General features: G+C 46.6%; 8 protein-coding genes across 13 annotated transcripts; 2 read left to right on the forward strand and 6 right to left on the reverse strand.

Annotated features, from left to right (window-relative positions):
* Positions 1-22: 22 nt before the first annotated feature.
* LOC120957504 (uncharacterized) lies at positions 23-3,196 on the reverse strand. 3 transcript variants are annotated; one of them, XM_040379744.2, is made up of 2 exons: positions 2,925-3,196; positions 23-2,835 (listed from the first exon to the last, which is right to left on the reverse strand). In XM_040379744.2, the coding sequence occupies exon 2, from the start codon at positions 2,809-2,811 to the stop codon at positions 337-339; it is 2,475 nt and encodes an 824-aa protein (XP_040235678.2). In that variant the 5' UTR covers positions 2,812-2,835; positions 2,925-3,196; the 3' UTR covers positions 23-336. The 3 variants fall into 3 exon arrangements, with proteins under 3 accessions (XP_040235678.2, XP_040235676.2, XP_040235675.2); XM_040379742.2 differs by having other exon boundaries at positions 23-2,825; positions 2,925-3,194; XM_040379741.2 differs by having other exon boundaries at positions 23-2,812; positions 2,925-3,190.
* A 31-nt stretch (positions 3,197-3,227) lies between these two features.
* Positions 3,228-5,687, reverse strand: LOC120957505 (uncharacterized). Of its 2 annotated transcripts, none has more exons than XM_040379746.2 (2): positions 5,397-5,687; positions 3,228-5,320 (listed from the first exon to the last, which is right to left on the reverse strand). In XM_040379746.2, the coding sequence occupies exon 2, from the start codon at positions 5,317-5,319 to the stop codon at positions 3,301-3,303; it is 2,019 nt and encodes a 672-aa protein (XP_040235680.2). In that variant the 5' UTR covers position 5,320; positions 5,397-5,687; the 3' UTR covers positions 3,228-3,300. The 2 variants fall into 2 exon arrangements, with proteins under 2 accessions (XP_040235680.2, XP_040235679.2); XM_040379745.2 differs by having other exon boundaries at positions 3,228-5,333.
* A 75-nt stretch (positions 5,688-5,762) lies between these two features.
* On the reverse strand, positions 5,763-7,996 carry LOC120957506 (uncharacterized). Of its 2 annotated transcripts, none has more exons than XM_040379748.2 (2): positions 7,762-7,996; positions 5,763-7,698 (listed from the first exon to the last, which is right to left on the reverse strand). In XM_040379748.2, exon 2 carries the CDS (start codon positions 7,695-7,697, stop codon positions 5,901-5,903), a length of 1,797 nt encoding a protein of 598 aa, XP_040235682.2. In that variant the 5' UTR covers position 7,698; positions 7,762-7,996; the 3' UTR covers positions 5,763-5,900. The 2 variants fall into 2 exon arrangements, with proteins under 2 accessions (XP_040235682.2, XP_040235681.2); XM_040379747.2 differs by having other exon boundaries at positions 5,763-7,707.
* Positions 7,997-8,473: 477 nt separating this feature from the next.
* On the reverse strand, positions 8,474-10,506 carry LOC125907530 (uncharacterized). Its single transcript, XM_049610364.1, has 2 exons — positions 10,394-10,506; positions 8,474-10,293 (listed from the first exon to the last, which is right to left on the reverse strand). Exon 2 carries the CDS (start codon positions 10,290-10,292, stop codon positions 8,625-8,627), a length of 1,668 nt encoding a protein of 555 aa, XP_049466321.1. The 5' UTR covers position 10,293; positions 10,394-10,506; the 3' UTR covers positions 8,474-8,624.
* Positions 10,507-10,737: 231 nt separating this feature from the next.
* Positions 10,738-12,726, reverse strand: LOC120956249 (uncharacterized). 2 transcript variants are annotated; one of them, XM_049610365.1, is made up of 2 exons: positions 12,458-12,726; positions 10,738-12,381 (listed from the first exon to the last, which is right to left on the reverse strand). In XM_049610365.1, coding segments are annotated over exons 1-2 (1,389 nt in total). In that variant the 5' UTR covers positions 12,460-12,726; the 3' UTR covers positions 10,738-10,994. The 2 variants fall into 2 exon arrangements, with proteins under 2 accessions (XP_049466322.1, XP_049466323.1); XM_049610366.1 differs by having other exon boundaries at positions 12,452-12,726.
* A 104-nt stretch (positions 12,727-12,830) lies between these two features.
* LOC120957299 (SUMO-conjugating enzyme UBC9-B) lies at positions 12,831-13,529 on the forward strand. Its single transcript, XM_040379424.2, has one exon. The coding sequence runs from the start codon at positions 12,990-12,992 to the stop codon at positions 13,467-13,469; it is 480 nt and encodes a 159-aa protein (XP_040235358.1). The 5' UTR covers positions 12,831-12,989; the 3' UTR covers positions 13,470-13,529.
* Positions 13,530-14,609: 1,080 nt separating this feature from the next.
* Positions 14,610-15,904, forward strand: LOC120959974 (40S ribosomal protein S12). The gene is made up of 4 exons (XM_040383811.2): positions 14,610-14,723; positions 15,124-15,143; positions 15,297-15,630; positions 15,741-15,904. The coding sequence occupies exons 2-4, from the start codon at positions 15,127-15,129 to the stop codon at positions 15,801-15,803; spliced, it is 414 nt and encodes a 137-aa protein (XP_040239745.1). The 5' UTR covers positions 14,610-14,723; positions 15,124-15,126; the 3' UTR covers positions 15,804-15,904.
* A 4-nt stretch (positions 15,905-15,908) lies between these two features.
* On the reverse strand, positions 15,909-18,049 carry LOC120959973 (zinc finger MYND domain-containing protein 10 homolog). Its single transcript, XM_040383810.2, has 3 exons — positions 17,424-18,049; positions 16,122-17,348; positions 15,909-16,030 (listed from the first exon to the last, which is right to left on the reverse strand). Exons 1-3 carry the CDS (start codon positions 17,516-17,518, stop codon positions 15,973-15,975), a joined length of 1,380 nt encoding a protein of 459 aa, XP_040239744.2. The 5' UTR covers positions 17,519-18,049; the 3' UTR covers positions 15,909-15,972.
* Positions 18,050-18,179: the final 130 nt, after the last annotated feature.

An 18,179-nucleotide genomic window follows, 5' to 3' on the forward strand; every position in this document is an offset into this window, starting at 1 on the left:
TCGCTCAAAACTCTATTCATCGCATGAGAAAAAACCCAAAACCTCTTTATTTTCTATGTTTCCAGCTTTATTTACTTGTTAATATTGTTTTCAAAATTCGCACGCACATTGCTTGAACAGAATATTGGACGTTATTCAAGTAGTTTTTCTTAGTTCTTTTTAAAAATTCTCGTTTTCAAATCAGATCAATTCCCCTTTCTTGTTTGTGCAACACAAGATACTTTTCCAAGGTGATTAATCTATCTTTGAAAATTGCTAATCTCATGCGCTGATCGAAAACGCACCACTCTCAGCAATGTTCCTATTTATATTAACGATTATAATGGTTCCACTACTTCAGCCTACTTGCTGCGCCACGTAGTCCAACGTCTTTGCAAAGAAGCTGGCCACAAATCCGTGATTAAACACGACAGTATTGAATAGCATGGTTCTGCTGGCGTACTCAAACAGTCGAACAAAGTTTTTGTACTGGTCTAATCGTCGTTTTCCGCTAGTAGTATCCGTCCAGCAAAAGTTTAGCAAGACATTTTTATCAATCAACCGTTCCAGCAACACTTTCATCCGTTGTTCAGCATCAGCAATTTGTCCAACCGTTCTGTCGACCCAACTTTGAGCTTGCTTTTTCCTTTTCTCGTCATTTAATTCAGTTTCGAATTCATCCATTTGTGCTAGCGATTGAGCCGGAGCAATATCAATCTCGGGTAATATTTCCTTGATGAAAGCATATGAAGTACCAGCAGGAGCTATCGAAACTGGTCGCTTCTCTATGTTGGGTATACTTTGTTCGATACCAACTGCACTAATTTTACTCGTACTCTCATTGCTCACATTCAATTCCGGTGCGTTGGAGATTTCTTCCGCTGGGCATTTTTTCGATTTGCTTGCCTGACCTTGATCGCTTCTCTTATTAGGGTGTTTTCGTTTTTTTGGTACGCTCATAGCAAAAGAGCGGAGATTTACCCTGTACTGAGCATGTTTTAGTTTATTTAAGAAAAATGTAGTCACATCATCCCGGTTTACATGCTCAATACTATTGGTTCCTATATATTCAAACAGTTTCAGTATATTCTCATAGTGTTTCATGGGTAGTTGTTTATTCCTTCCCGACCAGCTGAACTTGGCTAATAGTTTTCGGTCGAATATCAGATCCAGCATTTTGTGCATTCGAAAATGACCGCTACTCTCAAAACGGACACAATAATCGACCCATCGGTGTATCTTGTTCAGATATGTTTCATCCTTCAGTCGTTCTTCGAAGTTTTCCACCTCCTCTACGCTCGTTAGCAGGTCGAATGTCTGGTCTTCATCGTCATCTGATAAATTTTCACACGATTCATTCATTTTTTTATCCAGCAGCGTATGAATGGATCTGTTCACTTGATACATAGCATTCCAAATTATTTTTTTTATGTCCTTCTGATTTCGTTCAATCGTACACTTCAACTCGTGTACCATGTCGATTAGTTGAGAAAACGTCTGAATCTCTACCGATGGTTCACTGTCCGCCTCTTTGTTGGTGCCGGAGAAGAAACGTTGTGCATCATCTCTCAGCTGCTTTGCATCGATCACATTCACACGTGGTTTTCTAGGTGGGTCATTTTTAACAGAATCTTTTCCAGACACGATGCTCACACTTGGCTGAGATACTGCCGGTGAAGGGTTTAATTCGTCAACTAGATCGTACTCTATTGTATCTAAACCTCTCAGCTGCTTTGCATCGATCACATTCACACGTGCCATTCTAGGTGGATCATTTTTTGCAAAACTCTTCCCAGACATGTTGCTCACACTTGGCTGGGATACTTCTCGCGAAGGGCCTACCTCATCAACTAGATCGTACTCTATTGTCCCTAAATCTCTCTGCTGCTTTGAATGGATGACATTCAAACGTGGATTTCGTGGTGCATCAATCTTTGCAGAAATCTTCCCAGCCACGTTGCTCAGACTTGGCTGGGATACTTCCGGTGAAGGGATTACCTCCTTAAATGGATTGTACTCAATTATCTGTAAATCTCTCAGCTGCTTTGCATCGATCACATTCAAAAGTGGTTTGCTAAGAGGATCAATGTTTGTCGAACTCTTCCCAGCTACGCTGCTTCCACTTGGCTGGGATACTTCCGATGAAGAGCTTACATCATCAAATGGATCGTACTCCGGTTCCTCTATACCTAACAAGGACAACAGATTCTGTTCATTTTTCCGTTTCTCTGTTTCTGTCATATCACTGAAACACTCCTGCTCAAGCGGATCATTCGTGCTCGGTTCCAAAAGTTCTTCAGAAGCGTCTGAATCATCAAACGGATCCTCGTTCTCTTCCTTGGGAATCACAACGCTTAATAAATCCTGCAAATTTTCACTTGGCTGTGATTCTTCGACCACAATAAGAGTACTCCCTACCGAAGGAGGATCGTACGCTACCGTTTTACTGTTCTGGGCAATGGCAGTTTTGCATTTTCCTCCTTTCATTGAGCTTGTGCTGGTGGCTTTAGCTATTGTATCAATGAGATTTTTGTTAGTTCCCGTACTTTGATCGCTAGTACCAGCATCTGACGAATTGTGTATGATTTCTATCGTTTTCTCTCCCGCTGCTAGTGATGGAACTTCCTGGCATATAATCTTGCAGTTACGCTTTTCCCATACAGGCGTCGGGCTGCTTTTTTCATTCTCTAGTAGTTCTTTCAGTTTTTTCATACTTTTCGCATCAGGCCAACGCAAATACTCGCCTTCTTCGTCTTCCACCCATGGTTCGGGCACCACCAGCAGCTTCTTTTTACCCGCAGCATCATCCGTCTCTATAATGGCGTACGGCATCCTGCAATCACAATCTGCATTAAACTATTTAGATATATAACAAAACCAAGAAATTGAACCACATTCTGATATATCACAAAACTAAGAAATTGAACCACATTCTGTTCGCTTACCTTCCCTGAATATCTCGTATGAATGCAGTCGTTTGCAGGCCTTTCCTAGCTCGATGATCAACTTCCTATTCTTGACGTATTATCGGTATGACTGCAACACCGGATCGAATTACACAGAATGGTCGAAACAAAGACGAATTTCGAAGGAAATCCAGATTAAAATCACGATTAAAATGCGTTCAACTCTCTGCTCGTCTTGGCGTCCCTCATTCGGCTGTGGATTGCATTTGCCTCGTTCTCAAATTCACAACAAACAGACGTCATTTCATTGCATTTCGCGTGACAGCATCGTACACACGCGTGTGAAATATTTCAATTCTTGGTCGATCACCATTTATTTCATTTCGTTCGCATTTTAATTTCCTCAGCCTACTTGCTACGACACGTGGTCCAACGTCTTTGCAAAGAAGCTGGCCACCAATTCATGATGAAACAAGACCGTATTGGATACCATGGTTCTGCTGGCGTACTCGAACAGTCGAATAAAGTTTTTGTACTGGTCTAATCGTCGCTTTCCGCTGCCAGTATCCATCCAGCAAAAATTTTGCAAAGCATTTCGATCAATCAGCCGTTCCAGCAACACTTTCATCCGTTGTTCAGCATCAGCAATTTGGCCAACCGTTCTATCAACCCATCTATGCACTTGGATTTTCTTTTTCACGTCGTTTAAAGCACTTTCGAATCCATCCAGTTGTATCGTCGATTTTATAGGATTAACATTAACTACAGGTAAAATTACCTTTACGGATGGTTTTGAAGTACTTGGTAGTGCTGTTGAAGCTTGTCCCGTTTCTAAGTTGCCTTTTTGTTGTTCGACGGTACCTCTATGACTGGCACCTTGCACATTCACATTAAATTCCGATGCGTTTGAGATTTCTTCTGTTGGACCTATTTTCGATTTGCTTGCCTGACCTTGATCGCACGTCTGAAGTGTAGTTTTCCGTTTTTTTGGGTGCGATCTGTCCGTACTGGTAATGTGTACCCTAGCATAGGCATGGGTCAATTTTCCTTTAAAGAATATTTCTACATGCGCTCGTTCCACGCGTTCCATACCGTTGGTGCCGATGTATTCAAACAGTTTCAGTATATTCGTATACTTTTGCATTGGGAGTTTATATCTTCCTGACCAGCTGAACTTTGCAAATAGTTTTCGGTCGAATATCAGATCCAGCATTTTATGCATACGGTGCTGTGCGCTACCCTCAAAACGGACACAGGAATCGACCCAGCTGTGTATCTCCTTCAGATATTTTTCGTCCTTCAGACGTTCTTCGAAGTTTTCCACTGCCTCTACGCTCGTTAGCACGTCGAATTTCAGTCCTTCATTATCATCCGACAGATTATCGATCGGCATCCCAGTAACTTCTCCATCCAGCAGCATATTAATGGACCTAGTCATTTTGTACATAGCATTGGACACAATTTTTTTAATGTCTTTCTGACTTTTTTCGATCATAAATTTTATCTCTTGTACCATATCGATTAGCTGAGAAAATGACTGAATCTCTACGGATGGTTCACTATCCGCCTCTTTGCTGGCGTCGGAGAAGAAGCGTTGTGCATCATCTATCAGCTGCTTAGCATCGATCACATTCACACGTGGTTTACTAGGTGGATGGGATACTTCCGGCGAAGGGCTTACCTCCTCAAACGGATCGTACTCTATTATGTCTAAATCTCTCAGCTGTTTTGCCTCGATCACATTCAAACTTGGATTTCTAGGTGGATCGATCTTTGCAGAACTCTTCCCAGCTACCTTGCTCGCACTTGGCTGGGATACTTCCGCAGAAGGACTTACATCGTTGAATGGATCGTACCCCGTTTCCTCGATGCCTAGCAAGGACATCAGATTTTGTTCGTTGCTTTGTCTTTCCCTTTCAGTTAAAACATTTAAAGGTTCTATTCTTAGCAGATCATTCGAATCTTCAAATGAATCCTCGATCTCCTCCTTGGGAATCACAACGCCTAATAAATCCTGCAAATTTTCACTCGGCTGTGTTTCTTCAACCACAATCAGCGTCCCTTTCGAAGGAGGATGATACGCTCCTGGTTCATTCTTCTGATCCTTAGCACATTTCCATTCCATACTCTTCGTTGTGCTTGTACTGGTGCCTTTACCAGCAGGAATCGAATTTTGCATAATTTCTATCGTTTTCTCTCCTGATGCTAGAGAAGGAACGTGCTGGTATATGATATTGCATTTACGTTTTTCCCATACAGCTGCTGGGATGCTTTTTTCATTCTCTAGCAGTTCTTTCAGATTTTTTATACTTTTCGCATCTGGCCAACGCAAATATTCGCCTTGTCCGGCTTTACTTTCCACCCATGTTTCAGGCACCACCAGCAGCTTCTTTTGGCCCGCTGCGTTATCCGTCTTTATTATAACGTACGGCATCCTGCAATCAGAATCTGCATTAAACTATTTAGATATATAACAAAACCAAGAAATTGAACCCCGTTCTCATCGCTTACCTTCGCTGAATATCTCGTATCAATGCAGTCGTTGGCAGGCCTTTCCTAGGTCGATAAACAACTTCCTATTCTTGACGTATTATCGTTATTGGTACTTCAACACTGGATCTACACACAATGGTCGAAAGAAAGACGAATTTCGAAGGTAATCCAGAGTAAAATCACGATTAAAATGCGTTCAACTCTGCTCGTCTCGGCGTCCCTTATTCGGCTGTGGATTGTGTTTGCTTCGTTCTAAAATTCACAACAAACAGACGTCATTTCGTTGCATTTCGCATGACAGCATCGTACCCCACCTGCGTGTGAAATATTTCATGTGACTTTTGACGCTGTTTTCAAAACCCCAACAGTATTTTAAACAGAATGTTTAATTTTATATTGCATGAGTCTTTAGATTACTGCAGTTTTTATTCAATAAAATTGATATCCATAGTTTTTGCATATATCCTTAGCAGCTCAACTAATGTCACGCTTACCTCGCCCTCTTGTACTAAGCGCTCAGCCCTACGACACGTGGTCCAAAACTTCAGTAAAGAAGTTAGATACGCATCCCTGATCTTGTACATAAGTCCTTTTTCCTTTTTCCCTAACATAATGAAACAGTCCAACAAAGTGTTTATACTCCGCCAGCGAACGTTTTCCGCCGCCAGTGTCCTTGATCCAGCAAAAGTTAAGCAACACATTTTTATCCACCAACCGCCCCAGCAAAATTTTCATGTGATCTTCAACATTCTTCGTGTCATAGTGCAAATGATGGTCAATCCACAGCTGCGTATGCATTAGTTCACGCTCGTCGCACAGCCTAACTTCAAATGCATTCATGTCGTCAAGCGTTTTGAGAGGGAAAACATGATTGCTATCTGGCGGATTTTCTTCCCCTACAGTCGGTAGACTACCTTCCTTGGAGCTACTTTCCCGCTGCTGTTCAATGCTATCGAGCCGCATTCTCTTTCCATTCTGCTCTTTCATCATTTCAATCTGTTCCATACTTTCATCCAGTTGCATCATCGTTTCATCTTCGCACACCTCCTCCACGCTCAGACGCAAGCTCGGTGCAATCGTACGTAATTTAGCATTTTTCTTCTTCGACGGTGCGTGTGTGTGCCTATAGGTTTCCATGTCCTTTACGTACTTTATACGTTTTATAAAGAAATCTCGCACCTCACCATCGTTCACCTGATGCCTGCTGGTGGTACCGATGTACTTGAACAAATTCAGTATTTGTAAGCAGTTGAGTATAGGGTATCTCAGTCCCCCCGAACCGGTAATACTGAGATCGAGCACACACTTTTGACTAAATATCACGCTCATCATTTTTTGCATACGATTCCACGAACTCTCTACATCGCTAACGAAACGGTTGATCCATTTGTGAACACCTTGCCTAAACTTTGCATCCTTCAATCGCTCGTCAAAGCCCTTCACCTCCTCTATGCTCGCCAGCCCGAACACTTGATAATCAGCGGGATCGTACGAGGTTGGCTGGCCCTGTTGCTTGTGTACACTTTGCTCCGTCCAGGTCTTGAAGGCTGTTTGCAGTTGGCTGAAGCCTTCAGCTAGCTTTTGTCTAATCTCTTCCTGGTTCGCCTTCATCATGCTTTTTAGTTCAAGGATCATGTCATATAGCTGGGGAAATAGTTTAACATCTTGGGCAGGATCATTTTCAACATTCTTGTTGGTGTGCATCATCTCAACATAACCCGGTTCGTTCGTGTCGACGACAGTAGGCAAACAATCTTTCTCCACGGAACTAACATTCTGTGGGATTAGGTCCTCAAATTTGCCGATATCTTCAAATGGGTCATTTTCCTGGTACTGTCGGCTTGCCGAATGGCTCGGTTGCTGTTGCAACAGCGGCGGGGCGGAATCTACATCGTGAAAGGGATCTCGCTCTTCAGTTGTACTCGGACGACCACTCATTCCTTGCCCATTTCCGCTCGATTGAATTGTTCCACCATGAGTGACTGCCGGATTCATCGCAACAATTGGTGTACTGCTGTTCGCGATGCCAGCGGTGTCTTCTGTTTTGCGATGCTGCTGTATTATTTTCAGCGTTTGCTGCGCTACCAACATTGACGCGATATCCCTATAGATTACTGTGCATTTATGCTTTTCCCATGAAGCCTCCGGGCGGCTTAGATCGTCGGCCAGCAGTGATTTAATGTGTCTAACGCTTTTCGCATCCGGCCAACGCAGATACTCGACGCCTTCCGCTTCGCAGACAACAAGCCACTGCTCCGGCACAGTCAGCAATTTCGTATCTCCCGCAGCATCCACCGTTTCCACCACTGCGTACGGCATCCTGCAATTGCTGAGAAATTGTATTACTACCGCCATCAGTTCAACCTTTTTCTGGCGCGCTTACCTTCTTTATTTGCTTTCCTTCGGTGCGATCAGCTTTCCCACTCAATGGACGATACACAATCAAACAACTGGTCACTGTGTAATGTATATCACCTGGGACTAAAGATAAATAATCGCTGGACACAATATTTAAAGAATAATCCGCATTTTTGTGCGTTCAACATGTGTGCTTTCTGTTCGCGCTAGCGTCTAGGATTATCGGCAAATCAAAACAAACGAAATACAATTCGTAGAACGTTGTTTGACAGATCCATACACAACGAGAGTGAAATGTTTCAATCTATTCGGCAGCAAAGGAAGTCTGTTGCTGAAAAATTTCTAATTATTCCAATTTCCTGTTGAAATGGCGCGTAGAGTATTTGGGGACACCTGTGGAGCCCTCCGGCAATGGGACAAGGATGCCGCAGCAGCTACAGCAGCTTCCACATACGACATTCAAATCAGCGATGGGGAAAATTAAGTATTCTTATAGGCATCTTCATAATAACTGATTCTCATTCCGGAGCTAATTTCTTTTTTGGAGTCAATCCTGATTCCGTTACCCGTTCAAATTGCAGGTTGATTCGGATTCCGGTATCGATTCCGAAGTCAATTTTGGATTTAGCCCCGGAGTCAATTTCGAAATTGGCTCCGGAATCGGAATCGATTCCAGCATCGGGTAGGTCCGATAACGAGCTCCCACCACTAATTCATATACTGTATACTACTCAAGGTTATATTGGGATGATTATCCTTTGTATTCTTTATTTTTTAATATATACAGTGCAATTCATAAAACACGCTAAAACATTGTAAATGTCCCGATAGCATCGCACACTTCGGTACCGTTCCGATATCACGTGTCAATCGATTGTTGTGTCATAATTATACAAGGCGCCGCTTCCTCGGCACCGACTTTCGCAACCCTTGGTACAGCTCCGCCCGTACGCTAGCATGTCTCAGCTTGTTGGATAAAAATTTCTCCACATAAAGCGGGTCGGCAAGATGCGTCGCGCTAGTGGCAATGTATTGGAACAGCCGCAGGATGTTGCTGTACCTGAACAGGGCGTAGCTTCCTTCCCTCCTTCCTCGCCACGTAAACTTGGGTAGAAAGTGACGATCAAACAGGAGGTCCAACATTTCCATCATGCGACGATCTGGATCAGATTCGTAGCCAACCGTTTCGCTAGCCCAGCGATGCACGCGCACACGAATCTCCGGATCGTTCAGCTGCTCTTCGAACGCATCCAACTCTTCGATGGTGTTAAAGCGATCGATAATAATCTCCGAGCTTGTGGTGAGCTTTTTGGGCTGCATCTTTTGTGTGGTTTGAAGAACGGGGGGCGTAGAAGAAGAATGAGAAGCAGGAAGAGGAGGAGAAGAAGGAGCGCTGGATTCCGCGTTGTCGTTATTTGTCGCAATCGTCACCGGTGCCGAGGTTTCTGCGATGCTGCTATCTTCGTCCTCTAACGTAAACGATGGTGTCGCGGATGTCTGGGTGCTCTCATCGTCGTCTTCTTCCGTGTAGGTTGGATGTTTGTCCCCCGTCGGAAGGTTGCGCAATTGCTGCGCTTGTCTCAGCTTTGCCGCGGAAAGGTGGTTTAGCTTTCTGGAAAAGAATTCTGCCACAAACCGTGGCGTGGCTAGGTGCGTCTGTGTCGTACCGGCGTACTGGAAAAGGTCAACAATGTTGGCGTAGTCCACCAGGGCAAGTTTGCCCGTTCTGCTTCGGCCGGTCCAGGTAAATTTCGCCAAAAAAGCGATATCTATTAGCGCGTCCAGTATTTCCACCATGCGCTTGACCGGCTTGCGCTCGTGGCCGATGGTGTAGTCGATCCAACGGTGAACCTGCGTTCGATATTCGTCGTCGTACAAACGCTCCTCGAAATCGTTCATCTCTTCAATGCAGGTAAGCGGGTTGACGTAAAACTCGAACGCGCTGTGCGGCGGTGACCATGCCTGGCCGGATGGCTTGCGCAGGTTGGTTGTATTGCTACTCGGTATGGGAAGCGATTCTTCTGCCAACTCGTCCAAACATTTCTCCACCCGACGGAAACCATCGTACAGTCTTTTTCTGACCGCATCGTTGCTGCTTTCGATCTTACGCGTCAGCTCGACGAGCATGCCGGTCAGCTCCTCTTCGTCCGATTCGTCCTCGAACCGCGCAGCCGTCCGGTTCCCATCCCGGAAACCATTTTCTTGCTTCACTTTCAAACTCGACCCATTGCTGGCATCACCCGGTCGGTTGCTCCTTTTCGACGCACCACCGCCATAGTCCTTCCAGTGTTTTTGTAAGGTGTCAATCATTTTGCCAGCTATCGCAAGCGACTGTATGTTTGAGCACTTGATCACGCACGGGTGTTTTTCCCACCCGGGCAACGGAGTGCTGCTGGCGTCGGCCAGCAGCGCATTGAGCGTGGTAATGTTCCGCACACTCGGCCAGCAGAGGAACGCTTGCGAGTCTCTTTCGTCCCGCTCGAGCCATGTTTCGGGCGCCGCAATCAGCTCCTTGTTGCCACCCTCGTCCACTATTTCCACTAAGATATAGGGCATCCTACAAATTAAAACGCGAGCTTTAGAACTCAGCTATGTTTGCCTAATGTTACCTGCTGCTGCGACAAGATGGTTACGTGTTGCACTACGTCTTGGTGTACCTTGGCTTGCAACAAATGGGTTTCCCTTATAATTTCCACCGTACGCCACAGAAAACGAAAAATTCCTGCACGGAATCGGCGTCGTCCGCTGTCCTTGTGCTTTTGTTTGTTGTTATTCGGGCTATTGAAACAAACAGCTGTCATTTCTCGTATGTCAAATAGAGCGCAAGGAATAACGCCGGATGCAATATTTCAATGCAATATTTACAGCGCTTGAAATATGTCACCAGATTCAAACACTTCGCCCGTTACTGACTATTCCCCCTTTTCCATTCATGTGATAAAATACTTTGATAAAGAGATTTATCGAATTGTTGTTATTTTTATGATAAAACCAAATAAAACGCTATGGCAAAAAAACTATACACATACTTCCTCGTGGAGAAGGGATCTCACGGTTCCGTGCCGTGTATCGTCAGCCTAAAGGTGTCACAATAAAGTGAAAAAAACAATTCTTAGGCTAAATCATAGCTATATAGAAGAGCCTTATCTCGCAATTAAAAATAAAGAATGGAACAGATTCTGGCAGTATACAAAACAGCTGCTCAACCTATCCCAATATCAGCTTAAAACTCTTCACCGTACGTAACAACCGTCCGCATCATTCCGACTCCTCATCCGCGCTCATGAACAATGTTGGCTGCATGTCCTCCTCCGGCTTGAGCTCTATATTGCTAAAGTCTATGTACTCGTCGTCATCCTCCATAACATCCTGCGTGTCGTTTGAATCTTGTTTGAACTGCGTCTGCAAGTTGTTGCTGCTGCTGTTACCAATGCTATCCTTGCAATCCTTACCAGAGTCACTGGGCACCTTCTCCGAGATGGTGCTGTAGTCGACCCGGCTTATCTTAACGTACTTTGTGATCCCGTCGACCTCACGCACCTCACTGTTGTCCGGCTTGCTCGTTCGTATTTTTCTCGGTCCCGGCGAGTGCGGTACGCACCTTCGCAGCCCCTTCAGCGTAGCGGCACGGGTCGTTGCGTGTCGAAGCTTTTTCATAAAAAACTGCGACACAAAGAGCTTGTCCGCCTGGTGCGTAGAGGTCGTCCCGGTGTACTCATACAGGCTGATGATGTTACGATACTTCGCGAACGACCGCTTCTTCATCCCCCTCGTGCTAGTGCCGGTCCAGCTGAACAGCGGCAGCAGGTGCCGATCGAACATGAGGTCCAAAATTTCCATCATGCGAGCCTCCGGATTGCGCTCGTACGAAACGATACTGTCGATCCAGGCGTGCACCTGCTTGCGATAGTTTTCCGCGTTCAACCGCTCCTCGAACTTGTACATTTCTTCGACAGTTTTGAGAGGTTTCATATTGAAGCCAAAGTAATTTTTGGTGCTAACCGCCGCCGGCGCTGGTGATGCTGCTGCTGCTGCTGCTGCTGCCGGAACCGTGTTCGAGGTGTCCGATGCGTCCGTCAAGTCCTCTACATCTCCCCGCTTGTGCATTAGGCTGACCATTGTTTTCTGTATTCGATAGAAGCCTTCGTTCATTTTCTTCGTCATCTCCTCTTGATTCTTTTCGATTAGGCGCTGGAGTGCGATAAACATTTCCATTGCTTGGGACGTTCTAGGTGCCGCTCCTTCCTGCAATAGATCCGCGTCGGAGCAGGCAGCATCGTCAAGGGTCGATTCATCGAGCAACCTTTTCTGCGCATTTTTACGCGTGTTCGCGGCAGGACTGTTAGAGGTAGCTTTGGCACTTGCGCCCTTTTCTGGGCTGGGGTTCTGCATGTCGTCTATCGCTTTAGTTGCCAGCGCGAGCGTCGCCAGGTTTGACCGCTTAATGACACACTCGTGCTTTTCCCACATCAATGACGGTACGCTATGCGCATCCTGTAGCAGTGCATTTAGCGAGTTAATGTTCCGCACGTTCGGCCAACAGAGGTACTGTTTGCCATTTGTGCAACGGACCCAGCCCTCGGGTGCAGCTAGAATCTCCTTATTCCCGAGTACGTCCGTCGTTTCCAGCACCGCGTAAGCCATCCTGCAAGCAGATTTAAATTACCGTTTGATGAGGAAGGTCAGGAACATAAAAACAGGTCAATTTTGGTTACCTTTACATCAAATGCACGAAATTTCCTCCAAATCAAGGTTGGCAGGTACGGTGAAGAAGGGTATGCTGGTCACGCCGAACAATCGTTTTATTTTGGACCTGGGATAATATTCCGGAGTTACAGATGAGCCTCTTCCATTTCCGTTTCAACAATTTTAAACGCTATCGAATGCAATATTCCGAGTTGAACAACTATTCGACCCGCGCAGGCACACGGCGTTGTTTGGGGCTGTTTGTGGTTATTTTGGTTTCTGTTGACACAACCACCTCAACTGTCATGCAGCCTATGACAGACGCACACACACGCATACGCACACGCACACATGTAGCAGGCTGCGATGAATTGTTCGAGAAACAAAGGCAGCGTGAATTATTTCAAGGGAAGCTGTCAGCCCATACGCATCATAAACAATATTGGGCGCGTGGAAAGCAGCGTCGCGTAGCTCCCCCTAAAAAAATTAGAACATCCTACGCATTCCCAGAAAAAAAGCGACCAACCAGCACCATAACCAAGAGACTGCGAGTCCCCCGACCGAACCATGTCCGGAATAGCAGCATCGCGACTCGGCGAGGAGCGCAAAGCTTGGCGCAAGGATCACCCGTACGGCTTCGTCGCACGTCCGGTGAAGAACACGGACGGATCGCTGAATTTGATGACCTGGGAGTGTGCCATACCCGGCAAGAAGGGCACCGCCTGGGAGGGTGGACTGTACCGGCTGAAGATGATATTCAAGGACGACTATCCGACGAGCCCGCCGAAGTGTAAGTTCGAGCCGCCGCTGTTCCACCCGAACGTGTACCCCTCCGGGACGGTGTGTCTGTCGCTGCTGGACGAGGAGAAGGACTGGCGCCCGGCCATCACCATCAAACAGATCCTGCTCGGCATACAGGATCTGCTGAACGAACCGAACATCAAGGATCCGGCCCAGGCGGAAGCGTACACCATCTACTGCCAGAATCGGCTGGAGTACGAGAAGCGCGTGCGTGCACAGGCCAGAGCAATGTCGTCGGCCGACTAAGCGGCGGTCCCCGCGGTTACGCGGATCTAATGGAAATAAATTTATTTAACCCCACTACAACACACTTAGCCCTTAGTCGCGAGACTTTTGTTATTATTAGTTTGGAGCGCAAGCAAGAATATAACTTTTGTATAAACTAGCAAGCATTTCATTTTTGTCTAATTGTTTGTGGGGCTGGAGGCAGAGGGGAAGGGGCGGACGATGGGTAAACAATCATCCACCATTATTGTTGGGCCGCCATCGCTCCCTCTTTCATTATTATTAGTATTCGCAACAACCAGCATTGGCGTTTTCAATCAAGTTTGTTAAAGTGATTTCTTTCCCAGAAATTTAGTTCATTGATCTTCATGTAGAGAAATTTATTTAAAAAAAAAGTAAAATATATTTTATAATCAAAGGGCTTATGGTCATCAATTAACAACTACTTTCATGCAAAGTTGAGCTTCTGTTGATGAACTATTTGTTAGTTATTGTTTCCTCTTCTCTATAGCTATACTTTAATCTCTGTCCCCTCCTTAAATTAGCCTCTGAATTTAGACTTTTAAAACCAGACTTTCGATTCCAATTGAATAATGGAAAAGCATATCCAATTCTGCTTAAATTTAAGCTTTGTGCTTCATATCGGGGGAAAGGTTTCGGCGAAAAAGGGGGAAAATATACTCCTTCTGTGTCATCGGCTAAAAGTTTCTCCCGTGCGGCTAGTTCTTTCGTGCTTCCTTCTGCACAGCTCGGATGCATGAGTTTTAGGTCAAAGTTTTCCGTTCTAGGACGCGCCAAACTGTGGAAAAGATTATTTGCCCAGAAGTGTTTGATGTTTACGTTTAGATTAGAAAATTGCATTGCTGTCAAATCGAGAATCGATCAAGCGCCTCCAAATCAGAGCCGCCTGTTGTGCCTGATGTGTCCGGGTTAGCAATTGTATTGTATGGGCTGGTAGACAATTATTTTAATTGTAAAATGGTAAAATTAAATTCGATTCTAACTCCTACGCAAATTGGCTGCTTACGAAATTATTTTTTATTCCCCAAAATTAGCTAGCCGTGAAATATTTCAAACCATTTCGACTTGCTTGAAATCAGTTGCAGGTGCTGAAATATTCTTGACAGCTCAAGTGTTGAATCATCTGACAGCTGACAGGCACCATCAACTTCCGCTCGGCGATCTCCGGCAGATTGCTGTCTTTTTCTTTCTTTTCCGTCAATCGTAGGCTTCGATAGTGAAACACATTTCGTGTCGCTTAGCAAATAAATTGCCGTAAGTGCTGGAAAATGTCGATTTGTGCGCCGCCAAAGGCATCAAAATGGTTCCCGCAACGTTCGGCTGCAATGTGAGCGTGTAATTTCGCCACCTGGCTGGTCGAAAGTGGGCTGAAATAGCATAAATAGAGCCACCGTTGTGCTGCACCGTTTGGTACCCCGCGCTGTACGGATGGATGGATGTGTGTGCGCGCGGATGTACGAATGGAGTCGGCCGGTGGTGCTCCTGTGTGTGACCATTTGTCAGCGGATGCGGAAGATGTGTTTTGATGTCAGCGCGGCGTACCGATCTTCCATGTGGCTTTGCTACTATGCTGGAACAAACTAACGCTCTGTTTTCTTTCTTTTTTTCGTCTTTTTGCTGATTTGGTCCTCGTCCTCGTACCTTGGTGGTGTAGACAATGTCCGACGTCGAAGTGTAAGTATCAGTTTGTTGACATGGCTGGGTGCTAGGACGCAAGTGTGCCACAAAACACGCTTACCAGCAACTGGCTTCAACCAACATCGCTTGTATATGTGCAACTATTGACGGATGTTTCGTTGTCCTTCTCTTCCGCACCGTGTGTTACAGTGAAGCCCCGAGTGCGCCCGTCGATGGCTCGATGGATGTCAACACCGCCCTCCAGGAGGTGCTGAAGAAGTCGCTGATCGCCGACGGACTGGTGCACGGTATTCACGAAGCGTGCAAGGCGCTCGACAAACGCCAGGCCGTGCTGTGCATTCTGGCCGAGAGCTGCGACGAGCCGCAGTACAAGAAGCTGATCACGGCCCTGTGCAACGAGCACCAGATTCCACTGATCCGTGTCGATTCCAACAAGAAGCTCGGCGAATGGTCCGGCCTGTGCAAGATTGACAAGGAAGGCAAGCCCCGAAAGATTTGCGGCGCCTCCTGCGTCGTGCTGAAGGTAGGTGTTACGTTCAATGGAAATTCTCCGATGGCTCTCTCGTTGCGTTTCCCGACAATCACGGTAATGCATTTCTCGTCTTTTCTGTTTGCGTCCATTTGTTACTTCAGGATTTCGGAGAGGAGACTCCAGCCCTCGACGTCATCAAGGAGCACCTTCGGCAGACAGCCTAAACCACAGTTGCCGCCGTACATTATGAGTTATTTTGTGAACGTGTAAGAAGATCACACATAAACCGAGGTGTATCCTGCTGAAAGATTACACAAAACCACTACATCTTCTGCTGTGTGCAAGTTTATTATCGAGAACGGTCCGCCATCTCTACCGTGGGGAGGAGGGGCCTTATTTCAGCTGACGACAGAGTTCTTTGTGGTCGGTCCAGTTTTGCAGCTGACAGTCGCTGTTTGTGAAAGAAGAAAAGTAATGTGTATCGCAGTGAACAACACTATTGTAGTTTCAAATTGGAATCCAGCTGGATCGACTGTTCTTACCGAGAGCAGTAGTACACATGCATACAGTTGGAGCATTTCTTGGCTGCCGAAGCTCCACAGTTGCCACACACCTTGACCGCGCTCGCGTCATTTTCACCCTGCTTGCGCCTTTTCTCCTCCTGCTCGGTGTATCGCTCCAGCAGGTCGGTATTGTAGGCAGCGCCAATGCGTTTTGCCATCTCGACCACATCATGCTCTTCCAGGTCAATGAAAATCTTCCGCTGCTTTTCCACTATCTGGTCCCAGCCGGTACGCCGAGCCGCTTGCATCAGCCGTTCGCGTACCTCTGGCAGCTCTTCCAGCAGCAACGAAGCAGTGGATCCCCCCGTTCCTCCTCCCGCCTCGTTCGTGAGCTGAAGCGTGCAGAGATGCTGCTTCAGCGGGATCAATGCCGGCAGCTGATCAAGCAGCTGTTCGTTCATTAACCCAATGCATTTGCCAATTTCCCGGTGCCGGTAGCCGTTGATTTCGTAGTCCCTCATAAGATCGCCGTTGAACAGTAGCCGATACAGACAGAACCACGTTTGGGCTTCGGTTTCCGTCACCTTCAGTATCGCGTCGCCGTGGGCCGGTATCCAGCTGCCGTTGCGATACTTTTCAAACACACCTTCGCGGTTGCGGCGCAACCACGGCTTGGCGTGTAGCACTTCCGCAATCAGGCAGGGAAAGTCGTGAACGCGCACTAGCCGCATGGCAGCACTCAGCGGCAACTGGTCCAGTCCTTCGACGAGGTACGACACGATGCCGAGCGATTTGACCCCGATGCGGAAGTCCATGGTGCGTCCCATGCGTACCACTTCCTCGGCGGTCGATTCGTTCAGCAGCTCGTCCGGCGGTGGATCATCCTCCCGGTCGTTGTAGCCGTTCGCTAGCAGTCCAATCAGCCGCCCGGCAGCCTGGGCACAGTAGTCGATCAGATCGAGTGCGTTGCTACCGAGCGCCTCGCAGCCGGACCGATGGTAAAGGACCGTTTCGAGCAGCGAGCAAACGTTGGCCTCTTGGTAGATCACGCTGTACAACACGAAAGAGGCGTCGGGGTTCTTCAGTGCTAGCAGCCGGGGAAGGACTTCCGTGCGCCACACCAACACACTATACAGCTCGTGCACCAGGAGTGGAATTTTGTCCTCCAATATTAGCTGCTCCTTCACCACCTCTTCCTGCTTGGTGGTGGCCTCTATGAAGGCCTGCTGGCAGAGCTTCTGCAGCACTTCGTGTTGTTCGATCCATCTGCGGATGGGGAGTAACACACGTGGATGGAGAGTAATTTTGAAGATTACACGGTTGGCAATGAGACTCTCTTACCCTTTGCTGCCAATATCGGCCACCTGGTAGGGACGAATGCTTTGAACAAATGGTTCTATTTCCTCCGGGAAAACTGCACACGGGTACGAAGCCATTATTGGGTATGTTTGTTCTAGTCTCCTACGTTGGCGAATGGTTTTCCAGCTTGTTTGAAATACATTTTCTCCTTTCCAAACGGTTACCTAGCAACCGACCGAATGGGTTGCACTGATGCTCTGTCCATGTGCGTGATTCTAGCGGCCACTATTAGAAATCATTTGATTATTATCCTATTCTCCACTATTTCCACAAGCAACAGCAACAGCAGCATAAGCGATATTTTTGTATTAACAATTGCATTCGCAAGCAATTCTGCACCGGTACACACGGTTTTCTTTTTCGCACACTCCATTTCTGGTCACCCGAATCGCTCATTTGAATCGCTTCGAACGCTCAACCTCACCCTCTAAACACGCCCAACGCGAGCCAAAAATCGATTTTCGTGAGGTCGTTAACGCTCGAAATCGGTGCGAATTTCCCTCGCTGGCGACGCTTTTTGAAAGCAAAGTTATGACGGGTTTTTTTTCCTTTCGAGCGAGGGTCCTGCAGGCCAAAAACCGTCGCCAACGCTCGAAATCGGTGCGAAATTCCTTCGCTGGCGACGCTTTTTGAAACTAGTTGTGACGGTGTTTGACGTTTCGAGCAAAGGATGGCCGTCAAAAAGCTCGAATTGCGCTGCGGGGACGGGCTCGCTGTCAAAACAAATCCGTCCGAAGA

Source organism: Anopheles coluzzii, chromosome 3 (assembly GCF_943734685.1).
Source record: "Anopheles coluzzii chromosome 3, AcolN3, whole genome shotgun sequence".
NCBI classification, from domain to species: Eukaryota; Metazoa; Arthropoda; class Insecta; order Diptera; family Culicidae; genus Anopheles; species Anopheles coluzzii.

Coding starts and splice junctions, on each gene's coding strand:
- LOC120957504 (XM_040379744.2), bottom strand. CDS start 2,811: ATGCCGTACGCCATTATAGAGACGGATGATGCTGCGGGTAAAAAGAAG.
- LOC120957505 (XM_040379746.2), bottom strand. CDS start 5,319: ATGCCGTACGTTATAATAAAGACGGATAACGCAGCGGGCCAAAAGAAG.
- LOC120957506 (XM_040379748.2), bottom strand. CDS start 7,697: ATGCCGTACGCAGTGGTGGAAACGGTGGATGCTGCGGGAGATACGAAA.
- LOC125907530 (XM_049610364.1), bottom strand. CDS start 10,292: ATGCCCTATATCTTAGTGGAAATAGTGGACGAGGGTGGCAACAAGGAG.
- LOC120957299 (XM_040379424.2), top strand. CDS start 12,990: ATGTCCGGAATAGCAGCATCGCGACTCGGCGAGGAGCGCAAAGCTTGG.
- LOC120959974 (XM_040383811.2), top strand. Junction 15,631..15,740: donor CCTCCTGCGTCGTGCTGAAG/GTAGGTGTTACG, acceptor TTGTTACTTCAG/GATTTCGGAGAGGAGACTCC.
- LOC120959973 (XM_040383810.2), bottom strand. CDS start 17,518: ATGGCTTCGTACCCGTGTGCAGTTTTCCCGGAGGAAATAGAACCATTT. Junction 17,349..17,423: donor GCCGATATTGGCAGCAAAGG/GTAAGAGAGTCT, acceptor CCCCATCCGCAG/ATGGATCGAACAACACGAAG. Junction 16,031..16,121: donor CATGTGTACTACTGCTCTCG/GTAAGAACAGTC, acceptor TTTCACAAACAG/CGACTGTCAGCTGCAAAACT.